We start from the raw sequence: 17,385 nt of genomic DNA on the forward strand, positions 1-17,385 counted from the left end.
TGGTTGACATCATACAAAAAAATTCTGACCGAAAAAAACTCGGCCAAAGTCAGTGAAAAACAACTTATGTCAATATCGACAGTAAAAACTTTGGTCACCTGTACTTGTGAGTATTAAGCGAGAAAGAGTCGCGAACAGGAACATGAGTTAGAGTGAGCATCTCCAAAAAAAGAATTTCAAATTCTATATTTTTTTTAGAAAATTTAAAATCTCACTATTTTAGTCAATCAAAATAATTCATAAAAATATTAAAAATTAAATCTCCTTTCAAATATTCTATCCAACCAGGCTATTTTATCATAAATCATTTTAAATTCCTTAAAAAAAAAAATTCTTGTGTTGCTTCATCCAAACTCACTGATATACTCCATCAATATTTACAACAAAGAGTATTTGCATATATATGCTGTAACAGGTTTCTCTGAAGAATTTAACAACGTGCAGATGTGGAATGTACTGTGGCTCTTGCAGCATTTTGGGTCACGGAAACAATGTATACTATGCCTTGCCCAATGCCAATTATCTTGTGGAAGGATCCAAAACTAATTGGCTCTTGATCATGAAGTTGAGTTTTGGAACACAAGACTTGAAAAAATTTGATTTTTTTTTTCGATACACATCTGACATTTTCTGTCATTTTTTGAATATATAAAGTTTAAAGCATGCCCACCTTGTTCAGCTTGGAATATTTGTTATTTCCGAGAACTAAATAAACTAGTATAGACTAGAACGGAAAAATAATGAAGGAGTGCTACGCTACTAAGCAAAATCGTAAGCATGTTCACATGTCCATGTGTAGAAATTTGTTTCAGTCTTAATTTAATATAAATATAACATTTTTAATTTTCTTAACTTTTAAAACTAAGAAATTGTTAATTAAGTTTTATAATAAGTAATTTCACCGTATCCCACTAACATAAGTAATATCAATATGTGTTAATGTTAAATTAGTTGTTTTTTCTCTAAAAAAATTGGATTAAATTTGATCCTCTAGATTTTTTTAAAAGTTTAATTAGGTTGTTTAATTTTTTTAAATACATTCAATTAGGTCTTGACCACCAATTCTATCTAAATGGTTAATGACATTTTATCACAAGGAAACCACACATCACCGAACATGTACGATTCCACCGTTAATGATTTAGAATGAATTAATAGTTAGGACTTAATTGAAATTATTGGAAAAAATAGAGGATGTAATTGAATATAAAAACATTAAAGAATCAAATCAAACCAAAAAATAAATTAGAACAAAAAAAAAACTAATTTAACCTATGTCTTAATAAACATATAGTGAAGTTAATTTTAGAAAAAAGAGCTTATCCAAAAGTTGCTGGTATTTCTTTCATTGTTACAAAATTATTTTTAAAAGAGAACACATTTAAATATAATTTATTGCTCTCTCTTTGCTAAAAACAAATCCTATTCAATCGAATATGATTATCAAACAAATAATTAATTTATTTGTTTATAATCTCTTCATTAGATACAGTAGCAAGAGACAATCGTATCCTACTACCTATTCAGGGAAAAAAACTGTTTAATTTTTTTTGTATAAAATTCTTTTGAACCATGAAAAGTCGACAAACTAGATTAATTTTTAATTTAACAAATTACATGATACCCATAATCTTTGACCCATAAAAAAAGTGAGAGAGAATCCTACGAAGACCAGGTCCTTCAAATAATCATATTTATGTATTTATTTTATATATTAATTTAACATCACACAGACACAGAGTTGCCATGTTAAATAAAAAAACAGCGACTTCTTAGTCAGTACAAAACATTGTGAGCTGATGCTTGGTTGAGTGCCTGGTCCTGAACTATATCTTATCGTTTTTCTTTGAATTTTTGTTACACTAATTGCTTGTGCTAAAACTTATTTTTAATTTACTAAGTGAAATGCATAAAAAAATGTGCCGAAAATAAATAAAAGATCATATCTTGAAAATTAAAATTCGTATTTTCAACAACTCTTTTGAAAACAAAATTAAATATATTTATATATTTCTTCAGTTTGCTACTTGCGCCATTTTCATTTATTTTTTGATAATTACTTATGCCTTCTTTTTTAGACTTCTTCCAGAAAATAATCAGAGAACATACTATCAAGTACAATACGACGTACTCGCAAATGTTTTAGTAAAAAATACTTGTCGTTTAAACTAAAAAAAAAAAAAGTACCATACGGTTTCAACCAAGTATTACAAGGTCTAATAATAATAATCTCGAACCTTGCCCTTGTCGTATTAATCACTTAGTTTGAAACTGATAATACGGAAGGAAAGTTAGTAACAACTTGTGATGGAAGATTTGTACCATGTCAGTTTCACTACAGATGCCAATTTTAGTTCATCCAACGATATTTTGTGGTGTACTGAGGAACTAAATGAATTGAGAAAGGTTCAATTTTCTAGAGCAGAAGATCATGGAGACTATGGGGGAATTGACCCTCTCTACTCTAACTTTGGGTTCTTCCCAGATGATCCATCCACTAATCACCAAAAGTATCACCAGCAACTGCAACCATCATACCATGATTATGGAAAATTCGATGATAACCTTCAGTTTGACATGGTATCTCCACCACTCCAATTTGATGCATAATATCCAACCATGGTTCCACTATGTGACCAAACAAGGGACAAGCCACACTCAAACTCAACTACTCCTTTAGCCTCACTTGAAATCTTGAACAACTATGGCAAGGGCTTCAAGAGGTTACGCAATGATGATGTGGCTATGGCCACCACAAATGAAGGTATTTGGAGAAAGCTCTCAATTGAAGATGTCATGAGGATTGCAGGAACAAGGTTCATCCAATCATCATAATCATAATCATTTTCAGAGTCAGAATCTTTGCCTTTCTTGGAAACTCACCCTTTTGGTATTTACTTTTCTGGGCTCTCTGATGAGGAGAAAGAGGATGCGAAACTTGCTGAGTTCCTCTTGGCTTCTGCTGAGAAAGTTGGCCAGCAACACTTTGAACGTGCAAGCAAATTGCTGGGCCATTGTGAATAATTGTCTTGCAAAACCGGGAGCCCGGTTAGACGAATTGTTCATTACTTTGCAGAGGCACTTCGCCTGAGGATGGATAGAGCAACAGGAAGAGTTTCATGCAAGGATTTGCAAAAGGGTCCTTCATTTGATCCTCTAGAGGCAGCCAAGGTACTAAACCCCACTGTTGTTGCATTTTATGAAGAACTTCCCTTTTGTCAAATTTCAGTGTTCACAGAAGTTCAAGATATAATAGAAGATGTTGCTGAAGCAAAGAAGATTCATGTTATTGATCTTGAAATCAAAAAGGGAGGGCAGTGGACTATCCTAATGCAAGCCCTTGAGTCAAGGCATGAATGTCCAATTGAGCTTCTGAAGATAACCGCTGTAGAAAGTGGAACCACTGGACACATAGCTGAGGACACTGGTAAGAGACTAAAGGATTATGCTCAAGGTTTGAACTTACCATTCTCTTTCAACATTGTTATGGTCTCGGATATGTTGCATCTAGGAGATGTTTTTGAGATTGATGCTGAGGAAATAATTGCTGTCTATTCTCACTTTGCACTTAGAACCAAGATTCTAGAATCAGACCAGCTTGAAATAATGATGAGAGTGATTAGAACCTTGAGTCCTATAGTGTGATGGTGGTAGCTGAAATTGAGGCAAACCACAATTCTACATTTTTTGTAAACTGTTTCAGGCTCTTTCCTTCTTCAGTGCATTCTTTGATTGTCGTGAGACTTGCATGAAAGGGGATGAGAGGTATCAAATGATTCTAGAATCTTAATCGTTAACTTAATGTAAGTCAAATGTAAGCGTTATGCAATAAACCTAGGAGTACATAACAAGACAGACCTCACAATAGGTCACTTTCACTAAGGGAAATCATAAGAAGATCATTTAGGATCACTCTGTTTTGCGAGAATGCTGTGGGATATGCACATGCTTAAAGAAGTACTCAAACTATGTATATTTACCCTCAAGGCGTCGAGGAGTCTGTCAGGGCTTCTCTCCCTTAGTTTAAGTCCAAGCCAGAAAATATTTTAACACATACTCTACCTATGAACTATGCAATATAAACAATCACTCAATTGTTTTTAAAATTATTTTAATTCATCGTGTCTTAAACTCATCGGAGTAGAACTCATCATAAAAATCGTTGTGCATTAACTCGTCGCTGAGTCTTATAATTGTGTGATTGCACAATTCGTAGATCACAATTCTATACGTACAACATCTCAATACACATGTATTTCACAATTCATCACATCCTTAATTTATCACGCCTTACAAGCACAAACCATATATATATTAAATTAAATTATATTATTTTCAATTGAAGAAAACCTTTACAATAATTAAATTGAAGTGTAACAAAAGTAATTATTATTAAACAATAATTTTATAACTTTATTTAATTTATTATTTTTTTTACTTTTATTATTTGATATATATATATATATATATATATATATATATATATATATATATATATATATATATATATATAAAATCGTTCATATGCGTGTAGAAAGGACCGTGGTGCAATTAAAAAATGCCAACAATTAGCATGTATCTACGTACAACAACATCATGCTTCTAACAAAAATGCCACAACAATGTATCTGACTTTCTTAATCCGTTGTTGCAGAAAGAAATATCGATTTGCGAAACCACAATCGCTTAATAAAATCGAATAGGCAAAGCATGAGAGAAAAGCTTAAATGCACATGGATATCTAATTGGAAGACTTTTACAAATTACAGTATATAATATACAAAATAAAAATCAGTAACACCAAAACAATCTCTAGATTAATTACTTTGTATGCAGAGTTTGCAATCACCGTCACAAAAATTAGTGAAAAGGTGAAAGAGACAACAACAAAAATAAAATAATTGAACCCTTTAAAATCAATCAAAATCCTAAATGACACAGAAATAAAAACACAAGATCACATACAAATACTCTTAAAATTAAATTACAATAATTTCTCATCGAGACATCAATTGGTCCATCAAACACCATCAATTCGTCAACAAAAGCATGAAAACATAATTAAATTTCATAAAACAGCCCAAAATAATTCAAAATTGATCTTCTAGGGATCCCTACACATTTTAATCCCAAAACGTGAATAACTCATCATTTAGTTCGATGTAGTCGCTCAAGTGTTCTTTGTTAACAATGGTGACGATTTTGGTGCATAAAAAAAATTAGAGAATATAAAAAATATTTTATAAAGCTGCTTTACGATTCTTATTTTTATTTTTCTAGTTTATTTTATTAATTATAAAAACTCTTTTTTCTCTCTATTAAATAAATAAAAAATGGATAAATGAACATTTATCTTATTTTCTAAAACTCTCTTTTTATTTTCTAAAAACTCATATTTATTATTTATTCCAAACCTTTATTTTATTTAAATAAAAACATTTATTTTAATTAAAAATCCTTTTAATTTTTTTTTTAAGAAAGGGATGTTATAACTTGTGCTATCACTGTTTCAGTACACATGACAATTCTATTTCATCCAACATTAATTTCTGGCTAGTGAGGGACAGAATGAAGTGATCAGAAAGGTTCGATTTTCAGGAGCAGAAGATCATCATGGAGACTATTGGGGAATTGACCCGCTTCACTCTAATTTTGGGGTCTTCCCGGATGATTCATCATCATCACCATGATGTTCAAAGTCGCAAGGTTTGTCATTCTTGGAAGCTCACCCTTTTGGTTTTTCTTTCTCTGGACTCTCTAATGAAAAAGAGGATGTGGCACTTGCTGAGTTACTCTTGGCTTGTGCTGAGAAAGTCGGCCAACAACAGTTTGAACGTTCAAGCAAATTGCCGAGTTATTGTGAATCATTGTCATGCAAAACTGGGAGCGATTAAGAGAACTGTTCATTGTTTTGCGGAAGAATTTCATCCAAGGATTTGCAAAACGGGCAGTCATTTGATCCTGAAGATGCAGCCAAGGAGCTAAACCCCCCTATTGTTGCATTTTATGGAGAGCTTCCCTTTTGTAAAGTTGCACTGTTCACTTCAGTTCAAGAGAGACATAAATGCAAGCCCTTGAGTCAAGACATGAATGCCCAATTGAGCTTCTGAAGATAACCGCTGTAGAAAGTGGAACCACTAGATACATAGCTGAGGACACTGGTGAGAGACTAAAGGATTATGCTCAAGGTATGAACAGACCCTTCTCTTTCAACATAGTTATGGTATCAGACATGTTACATCTAAGAGAAGATCTTTTTGAGATTGATCCTGAGGAAACAATTGCTGTTTATTCCCTGTTTGCACTTAGATCCAAAATTCAACAATCAGACCAGCTTGAAACCTTGAGAGAGTGATTAGAACCTTGAGTCCTAGTGTGATGGTGGTTGCTGAAATTGAGGCAAACCACAATTCTACATCTTTTGTAAACCGTTTCATTGAGGCTCTTTTCTTCTTCAGTGCATTCTTTGATTGTCTTGAGACTTGCATGAAAAGGGGTGAGAAGAATCGAATGATTATATGTTGAAAATAATTCAAGTCTCACGTCGGTTAATAATAGAATCATATTAGACTTTATAATTGAGAGACAATCCTCACTCCTTTAACTAGCTTTTGAGGTTGAGTTAGGCTCAAACTCACATTCTAAAATGGTATCAGAGCACGTTCTGATCACGCTTCCGCTAACCTACAAGCACCCACCATTTTTTGTTCACGCATCAAGTTCAAGAAGTGTTTGGCATGAGGATGTGTGTTGAAAATAATCCAATTGCTGCAGAAGTAGCAGAAAGAAATACTAGAAATCTGAAGGTTGATGTGTGGAGGGCCTTCCTCTCCCGCTTTGGAATGGTGGAGAAAGAATGGAGCAAGTTGTGTTTATTCCAAGCTTTTAAAGAATGGACATTGCCTTCTTATTGGGTGGAAAGGAACACCGATTAACTCTGTTTCTGTCTGGAAATTTCTTTGATGTCTAGCAAGTGCAACAAGGTTTTGAAAATGGTCCATGACCATGATTTTGGCTACACAATCAGGGATTTTTGTGACTCTCCGTGACCATAATTGCAGTGGCATCAGTCTCATTTATTTTCAATTTTCTTAACTATTGAGAATTGCGAAGATTACAGTTTAAAACCTTAAGTGCAAGTAATTATTTTTCGTGTAATAATTTCCTAATCAATGTGTGTATTATCCCATGTGCAATTCTCATTACTAGTTACCAACCAGGTTTGGTTAACGGTGTTCATTTGTGTTAACTATCAATTAATAATAAAGCTTACAATTCCTTCTTTACTTTGTTGATTTGGTTAAGTGTAAACCTTCTCTTGATTTACTTGTTCCTTTCATGACTTTCCATTTTGTGAAAAGGGATAAGTTGGGAAGAATTCATCTTTCAAAAATAATAAAGCTAAATCTGGGTTTGGTCAGAGGAAATATCATTATATAGGTGCCTGATTATAGAATCACAAGTGGTGTAGTGTGGTGAAAATTTGCTTTTCAAGCGTCTACGTGGATTATCATCACAAGGGTTTGCGAGTTGTTAGGTAAGACAGTAATTTTGAGAAAAGAGAAATGTTAAAAACATAGTGTGTGAAACTCACTTTTAAACACATTTTTATTTGTTGAAATTTATTAAAAATTATAAAATTTTATGTCTCATTTTATTTAATAATTCTCATGATTTTATAGATTTCAATAAATCTTATGAAATATAAGAATGTGTTAGAAAGAGTAACTTCCGGGTAATTTCAGGCGCTGATTCATTGAAGCTGGTTCGTGATTATGCATTGTACATATACTGTGACGGGTTTCTGGAGAATTTAAAAGTGTAGATGTGGAATGTACTGTGCCTATTGCAGCATTTTGGGTCACTAAAACAATGTTTTCTGGACCTTCCCAATGCCAATTTTCTTGTGGAATGCTCCAAAACCCTAGTGCAACTAAAGGAGACTTGTGCATGATGAACGATTTGGTCTTATTGTTTATCGCTGCAAAATATTGCTACGTGTTCTTGAGCATAAGCTTGAGTTTTGGAAAACAAGCCTTGAAAATTTCTGATTTTTATTTTGTTGGATACAAATCTGAGCCTTGTTTGAATATATAAAGTTCAAAGCATACCCACTTTGTTCAGCTTGCAATATTTGGTATTTCCTAGAACTAGAAAAACTAGTAAAGACTAGAACGGAAAAATTAATAATTAAGGAATACTGTGCAACTAAGAAAAATCTTGTTCACTTGTCGTGTCCAGAAATTTTGAGGTGTCATGTAAATTTTATATTTGAGTCTTAATCTAAATCTAATATGAATATAATTTATTAATTTTTTTTTCTAACTTTTTAATTTCAAAATTATTAATTAAAGTTTTATAATAAGTAATTTCAACATTTTACTCGATGATAATTAATAAGTTGATGTAAAAGAAAATTTCAAAAATAATTTTAGAAAAAATCTTTAAACAATGATAATAATTAAAAGTATTATTAGTAATGTATTGTTGATATGAGTAGAACTGGATTTAAACCTCTTAAACAAGGTATTGAATAAGGTATTGAATATAAATCTTATGAATGAAGAGAAGGAAGGAAGATTATCTAACTAAAGTAACTAACATGTTTTCCTAATAAAAAATAATCATGGTCAAAATTAATGATAACGAATATTTTATATCAATAATATGATGATTGGTAGAAATTGAACTCAAATAACAAAGAATTTATAACAAGTCAACATCAAACCAATCCGATCCTTGCATCGCCAAGCTCCCTCCCTTGTCGCTCCCTCAAATAAAAAAGATGGAGTTTTCAGTGCGTGTATGGAAACTTTTGACAAAATTCAACTTAATCCTTCATGTGTTGGTTACATTTTAACCCTCAATGGAGATGGTGAAATGACAAAAAGGTCCATTTTGGGTCAAGTTGCTAATGTAGAAACTTAATTAATTTTTTAAAAGTTAAACAGCCAAATTGAATTTAAAAAATAAAATAAATGATAAAAAATTGTATATAATTTGATTAAATTTTTTAAAAGATAAGGAACTAAATTGGATCTAAAAATAAAATAAATGACCAAAAATCTAATTAATTTAACCTTTATATAGTCATAAACATACAATTTAATAATACACAATTTATTTGTTTTAAATAATATATGTTTAAATAAAATAATTTAATGAACGATTAATTCATTTTTAAATATACGAATTTTTTTATTTAATTTATCCTATAAGATTTTTTGATGTAATAATTACATCGATAAAATTTTAACATTAACAAAAAATTATCAAAATTATTAATTTGTGAAGTTTAATACTTAATATAATTATGTCTTAACAAACAAACGGTGAAGTTAATTTTAGAAAAAGGAGCTAATCCAAAAGTTGTTTGTGTATCATTTTGTTACTTAGGTCGGTTTGTTTTATTTGTAAGAAAACTCAAATAACCTTTGTACTTGTAAAATAGGATATTTTAAATAGATAAAGATTTAAAAATATAGTTTACATTCCATTAAAAAAACAGTATATAGAAAAATTATATACGTATGTCCTGTTAAATCTTTTATTTACATGGCATTTTAATGAATTGTTAACATCGTTGTTGTTATTTTTTACGTTATTATTTGACATTGTTACTTGACAAAAAAAATTAAAACAAAAATGAATTGAAGAAATAAAATCAAAATGAATATAATTAAAGGACGAAAATTAAAAGTTCCCTATTTTATACGGAAAATTATTTTTTATATTTTCTAACAGAAAATATACACTTTAATATAATCTCTATATGTCTCTAGTTTAAAAAGAAATATTTTGTTCAAATCTACATGAATATCAAACAAATAATTCACTAGTTTTTTTTAATCCGAATTGAAGATCAATTCAAAAACTATTTTATTTAACTAAGCGAGATAGACTTCTTTATTCATTAGTTTATATCTCTTCATAAAATATAGTAGTAAGAGACACTCTTACGACTTTTAGCTCCCACAAGGTCCTTCAAATAATAATATTTATTTATTTTATATATTAAGTTAACATCCCACAGACAAAGAGTTGCATGACTGAATAAAAGACAGTAATTTCGGATGCCTCATGCTTGGTCTGTTCGTCCTGCACAATATTTTGTCTTTTTTGTCGTTTTCCTTTTGTATTTTTTGTCTTACAATTCCAATAAATGTTTGTTTTAAAATTCCAATAATTTAAAACGAAATACTTGACTTTTTTGTGTGCCGAAAATAAATAAAAATTTCATAATATTTTGAACATTATGTAAATACCAAAACTAAAGAGGGAAATTATGATTATTATGTTTGATATGTAATTAATAAAAAATTATTAATTTTTAGATATTAATTTTAACTATTTTTTCGTAAAAATATTTCCAAGAAGAGAAACAAGAATACAATTTTTTGGAGTAAAGAAAAAATTTTAGTTATATATTTTATATTTTACAAATTTTTTAATTTCTATGAAATATATTAAGATTAATCAAATCTATTTTACATATTTTCAGAAATTATAATTCGCAGAAATCATGTGTTTTTCGTTTATGAAAAACTTTTCCCTACCAAGCACCTCTCTAACATGTATTCATATATTTTCTTTAGTTTGTTACTGGCACCATCTTATTTTTCGATCATTACTTGCGCCATATTTTCTTAAACTTTTGTATCGAAAACAAATATTTTCCTAAACTTTGCCGGATATTTTCTTCTAAACTGAAATTCTTGTAGAGACTGTTTTTTTTAGGGTGTCTGACTGTGTTAGAAACAGTGTTGGTAGCACTTTTCTTTCTGCAAAATAAGAGCAAAAAGAATTTTCTGGATCATGAAAAAGATAAAAACAACATAAAATAAATATAAAAAAACGCTCTTATCGAATCTCAATTAATTTCACCAGCTTTTTTTATGCCGGCCATCTTGATCACATCGGCACATGATGATGATTGAGACCTTATCCTTAATTACTTTATCAATATGGGTTGATATATACTAAATATAACAAAGACTAATAATCTCGTGAACCTTGTTACAAAGAGAATTAATTACTCAAAGAATCTAGTTTGTAATACTGAAGGAAAAATAGTTACAATTTGTGATGGATGACTTGTACTATGCAGGTTTCAGCACAGATGACAATTCTAGTTCATCCAATGATTTTTTCTGGGATAATGAGGGACTGAATGATGTGAGAAAGTTTCAATTTTCTGGAGTAGAAGATCATGAAGAGTATGGGGGAATTGACTCATTTTACTCAAATTTTGGGTTCTTCCCAGATGATCCATCAGAAGAAGGGTACCTTCTATCCACTAATCACCAAAAGTATCACCAAATATTTGATGATTATGGACTATTGGATGATAACCTTCAGTTTGACATGGTATCTCCACCACTCCAATTTGATGAACAATATAGAACCATGGTTCCATTGTGTAACTCAACAAAGGACATGCCACACTCAACTACCCCTTTAGCCTCACTTGAGATCTTGAAGAGCTATGGCAAAGGCTTCAAGAGGTTTTGGAATGAAGGCAACAACACCATGCAGCCAATTGATGATGAGACTTTGGCCACAGATGAAGTTATTGCTGGGAGAAACCTATCAACAGAAGATCTCATGAGGATAGCAGGAACAAGGTTCATCCAATCATCATCATCGTCTTCGGACTCGGAATCTTTGCCTTTCTTGGAGAATCACCCTTTTGGCTTTTCTTTCTCTGGATTCTCTGATGAAGAGAAAGAGGATCTGGAACTTGCTGAGTCCCTCTTGGCTTGTGCTGAGAAAGTTGGCAACAAACAGTTTGAACGTGCAAGCAAATTGCTCAGTCACTGTGAATCATTGTCTTCCAAAACCGGGAACCCCGTTAAGAGAATTGTTCATTATTTTGCAGAAGCACTTCGCCAGCGAATAGATACCGAAACAGGAAGAGTTTCATCCAAGGACTTGCAAAAGGGTCAACCATTTGATCCTGAAGAAGCAGCCAAGGAACTAACCCCTGCTATTCTTGCATTTGTTGAAGACCTTCCCTTTTGTAAAGTTGCACAGTTCACTGCAGCTCAAGCTATAATAGAAGATGTAGCAGAAGCGAAGAGGATTCACATTATTGATCTTGAAATCAGAAAGGGAGGGCAGTGGACTATCGTAATGCAAGCCCTTCAGTTAAGACATGAATGTCCAATTGAGCTTCTGAAGATAACCGCTGTAGAAAGTGGAACCACTAGACACATAGCTGAGGACACTGGTCAGAGACTAAAGGATTATGCTCAAGGTTTGAACATACCCTTCTCTTTCAACATAGTTATGGTATCAGGCATGTTACATCTAAGAGAAGATCTTTTTGAGATTGACCCTGAGGAAACAATTGCTGTTTATTCTCCTTATTGCCTTAGAACCAAGCTTCAGCAATCAGACCAGCTTGAAACCATCATGAGAGTGATTAGAACCATAAGTCCTGATGTGATGGTGGTAGCTGAAATTGAGGCAAACCACAACTCTAAATCTTTTGTAAACCGTTTCGTTGAGGCTCTTTTCTCCTTCAGTGCATTCTTTGATTGTTTTGAGGCTTGCATGAAAGGGGATGAGAAGAACCGAATGATTATAGAATCAATGTACTTCAGTCCTGGAATCAGAAACATTGTGGCTGCAGAAGGAGCCGAAAGAAGGAGCAGGAGTGTGAAGATTGATGTGTGGAGGGCCTTCTTCTCACGCTTTGGAATGGAGGAGAAAGAATTGAGCACTTTGTCTTTATACCAAGCGGAATTGGTGGCTAAGAGATTTCCTTGTGGAAATTTTTGCACATTTGAAAGGAATGGCCATTGCCTTCTTATTGGGTGGAAAGGGACACCAATTAACTCTGTTTCTGTCTGGAAATTCCTTTGATGGAAAGTGCAACAAGGTTTTAAAAATCAGTCCATAACCACGATTTTGGTCGTAGCGTTAAGGATCTTTGGCTCTATGTGGCCATAACCTACAATGTTATGAATCGAGACAAAACCGTGACTGGAATTTAAAATCTTAAAGTTTTCTTTCATGTTGTTCCTAATCAATGTGTGTATCATCTCATGTGCAGTTCTCATTACTAGTCACCAACCACAGTTGTTGGTTAATGGTGTTCGCCTTTGTTTACTACTACTATTAAGTACAAAAGTCGTTTGTGTGATATTTTGCTATGTTATATTAATAAATAAAAAAACTTTAGTTTCCTACTTTTACTTTGTTGATTATGGTAAAGTTTGGCTTGATTTACTAGTTTCTTTCATCGCTTCCCATTTGATGGAAAGAAAGTATGTATTAGGATAAGCTCAAAATAATTCATCTTTCAAAAATAATAAAACTAAATCTGGGTTTAGTATGGGGAAATATCCATATATTGGTGCCTGATTATAGAATCACATGCAGGGTGGTGTTTGTGGTGCAAATTTGTTTTTTCAAGTGTCAATATCGATCATCATCACAAGTGTTTGCGACTTCACGTTAGACAAAGCTTCTGTTGACAAATCATTTAAGTGGGAATCAGTGACAAGTTGATAATGTGTAATGGAAAAGGGAGAACAAGTGGACACTATTTAACAGGTATAGATTTCCCAAAATAGGCATCAACACTTTTTTTTATTCTTATTTTACAAGGGAAGGCATCAACTTATTGCTATTTATCTTTTTCTTAAGGAAATTAAAAATTGTAAAATCTTATAATAATTTACGATGAATTTATTTCATTTTTTCTTTGTTAAAAAAAATTGATATATTTAAATCATGAGTTGGATATATGAATAGTCTATCATATCCATATGAAAATCTTGGTTCAAATCTTTGATATGGAATAAAAGACAGAAGAAATCTATCCGTTTATTTATAAATTTCACCTTCAGCAAGTGTGAACTTTTCCCACTTTTTAAACCGATTTTGGTATAAAAAAAATAGATGTGAGCCGAATAACTTAATTTTTTTTCTTTAGTTTATGTCTTAAATGTATATTTAAAATTTAAAAAATACAATTCTAAGAAATGTCAGAGCATGCAATTTGACTCTGATTACTCGATCGCTGGCATAATCAAATAAATTAGAACTGCCATTAGACAAAGTACAGATTATTTAGATTAATGTGGCAATGACACAAGTGTAGTGGCTGTAGTTTAGTGGTAAGAATTCCACGTTGTGGCCGTGGAGACCTGGGCTCGAATCCCAGCAGCCACATTATTTTGAGATCTTTTAATCTTTTGCCTATATCAAAAAAGATGATCTTGTTCTATTGAAAATTTTAATTACAAAATAAGATTTTATATTTTTTTTCATAAAAGACATAATAGATAGAAAATTTTGAGATATCAAATATCAATATTTTGACGACACGTTACTGGCTCAATTCAGAAGTAAGAATGTTAATGGATTAAACTTGACTAATTAACTTTAATAATGCAACAAAAATTGTGGTTAAAATTCAAAAAAATTGAATTCAAATATGATCAGCCTATATATTGGCTCGTGTACAGTTTGTTCGAATATGGAATGCAATTGAGAGAAGAGAAAAGATATAAGGAATAAGGAAATTGAGGTGAATGTTAATTAAGTGAAAAAAAAATTAGATAGATTGATAGAATAAATAAAAGAAGTAAAACATACATGTACAAACGGTATAAAAACATTTTATATTGTTGGATTTTATGATAAAACCTCATTTGCTATAATAAGAGATAATAGAACTTATGGACTAAGTTCCCATAATTTTTTAATAATGATGTACTGTTTACTATAACGAATAGAAAAATATAACTTATGAGTTGAGTATCCATTGTTTTATATAGATCCTATTAACTGCAACAAAGAGAGAATATAACATATGAGTTTTATTTTTAGATAGACAATTAAATTTTTAAATAGATTCCTTTTAATTATGATTAAATGATGAGGATCAATATAAATATTAGTATAAAGTTATTTTTATTGTCTAGGAAGTTGATTTTCCATGGTTCTTATAAAATTTGAAAGCAGATTTTGAATGTGAATTCATTTCCCATGGTTCTTGTGATGAATATATGTTCCTCAAGGAGGAAACATGAGAGTAGTTTGTTCAAATCCGAGAAGACCCTACCTTTCTAGTCAATTACTTGGTTTTTTTATTTTTTTACTAAGCCAATTTTTTTTAGTTACTCAATTTAGTCGGTGTGTGATTATTTATAACAAGAAAAAAAAAGGGCAAAAGGTTAAGGCACATAATCTCTACCCTCACACATTGTCTTGTGGGGGCTATGATGAGCTTTGGGAGAAGATGATGCAGGATAAAATGAAAGAAGTTAAAGCATCCCAATCAGATTCTTTGTTAATTAGTTGTTCAACCTCCATCTCCACCCTAACGTCATGAGACATGGAAGAGAGCCCGACAAAGAAAATCATGAGACTATATTAATGAAGAAGCACACATTATGGGTGATATGATTGTAAGTTAATATTCAATTTTACATTAATTAATAGATGACTCAAGGATTGTAATTAAATATGCTTATGAATTATTTGTTATAGGATTCCTTTGTTGAACAGAGCACACAAGGATCCTTTGTTTCCTTTAGGTGTCAAGATATCTTGACTACTACCATTGAAAAACCAAAGCACCCTGGTTGTGTTCATGGTGTTGGTCAACATATGAGCATTAGGCAATATTTCATACCATCTCCATCACGAACTCTGCCTCAACAACTATCACCATGAAACATTTAAAGGCTCTCACAAAATAAATCACTAAGCAAGTCACTCAAAGTGTCACCCAACAATTTCAGTTGCAACTAACATCTTTAGGTTTTTCTCAACAAAATAATATTGTAGAATCAATAGTAAATCGTGTGAGCATTATAGGAAGTTATGTTGATGTTGATCCATTGGGAGAAGACAAACACATTGATATACATAAGCCATGTGAGCTATATGTTGATGTTGATCCTCCCCTTTTAGTGGTAATTGGAAAAGTATAAAATTTGGGGTCAATCATACACCACAAGAAAATAAAAGATGATAATGTGAGGACAGTGGTGGAAGAGGTTAGATATTCAAATGCTCAAGTTCCTTTCCTTGCTGATGAGGTTTAAACATAACGGTTATATATTATTTTATACAGCGATGAATGTGTAAGTTTTGAATAATATGTTTGTTGCAACATTATACAACACCACATCTTATACTACTCTCTCCCTTTAATATTTAGGACTGTTAATTTTTTTCCACTCAAATTATTAATATATTTTTTCTGCATTTTTCAAAATACAAGTTTTCCCTCTATCTTTTTTATCAAATAATTTGACACTTTAAAGAGAGTATAAAAGAATGTAAAAAAAAAAAAATATCTGAGAAAAGGTACAGAGAAAACGTGGCCTCAACCAAACAATTATTCTTTAGCAGGGCAATTTAAGTCAGTCTTGGTTGATAGTCATAGATGCTAGTCCACGAATCCCCCTTGCGTGTCCAATTGTCCAACTGTTATTTTACTTTCACCGGCCTGTTACATGATAATCCTATACATCTCTCATTGTGTGGTTGGAAAAGAGAAAGAAAAAAAAACTTCAGCAAAAGAGTTAGATAAAAAGAAAAAACAAGAAGTGATAAATATAACTTATAATGTGATAGAAGGTGAAGAGAAAAATTAAAAAAAAAAGAGAGAAGAAGATAGAAATGAATAAGAAATATATTAATAATATTTTCTACGAAAAAGTCCAAGTGAGTTGTTGCAATATCTACCCGGAATCTAAAACAGATTTTAACAAACTAAAAATAATTAATCATTCGGGAATCAAAAATATCTTTTCACACCTTGAAGAATAAAGTACACATATCATTCACATGCATTACTATTTTTTGTATTTTTTATTCTTTTATTACATTATTTATCATATTTTATATTTATTTTTTACTATTGCACAAAAAAGTTATACACACATAATACATAAATGGTAAATAAAAAATTTTAAAGAAAAAAAAAAGAGATTATTAATAAAAATAATGAGGGTATAGTAAAAAACACATAAAAGTTAAGTAGGCATAAAGTTTGGAAGAAAATTGCTGGATGCAATGAATAATATTATTTAATTAAATCTAATGACATAAATAAATTAATTATATTTAGTAATATAATTATATTAAAAATAATTATATTAGAAAATTCATATTTTAAATAAAAATATTTACCTAAAAAATATGTTAAGTAAATTAAATAATAAAACAAAAATAATTATATTTAATAATATCATTTTTTTAAAAAAAATTAAAAAATAAAATTATAAAATTTAATTTAATAAATAAGTAATTTTAAAACCAATTAAAAAAATTATATAACATAATATTTATATTTTATAATATTTTAAATTAAAAAAAAAACAAAAAAAAAAGAGAAAGTCTCAAATAGTATATATTGAG

At 30.9% G+C, this 17,385-nt stretch overlaps 1 protein-coding gene, 1 non-coding gene and 1 pseudogene across 2 annotated transcripts; all 3 read left to right on the forward strand.

Moving 5' to 3' along the window:
• Nucleotides 1–2,286: 2,286 nt before the first annotated feature.
• On the forward strand, nt 2,287–6,963 carry LOC114387267 (annotated as a pseudogene).
• A 4,002-nt stretch (nt 6,964–10,965) lies between these two features.
• LOC114387006 (DELLA protein RGL1-like) lies at nt 10,966–13,149 on the forward strand. Its single transcript, XM_028347099.1, has one exon. The coding sequence runs from the start codon at nt 11,086–11,088 to the stop codon at nt 12,865–12,867; it is 1,782 nt and encodes a 593-aa protein (XP_028202900.1). The 5' UTR covers nt 10,966–11,085; the 3' UTR covers nt 12,868–13,149.
• A 960-nt stretch (nt 13,150–14,109) lies between these two features.
• Nucleotides 14,110–14,181, forward strand: TRNAH-GUG. Its single transcript has one exon. It is a non-coding gene; the product is annotated as a tRNA-His (tRNA).
• The last annotated feature ends 3,204 nt before the right edge of the window (nt 14,182–17,385 follow it).

Source organism: Glycine soja, chromosome 15 (assembly GCF_004193775.1).
Source record: "Glycine soja cultivar W05 chromosome 15, ASM419377v2, whole genome shotgun sequence".
In the NCBI taxonomy this organism is placed as follows: Eukaryota; Viridiplantae; Streptophyta; class Magnoliopsida; order Fabales; family Fabaceae; genus Glycine; species Glycine soja.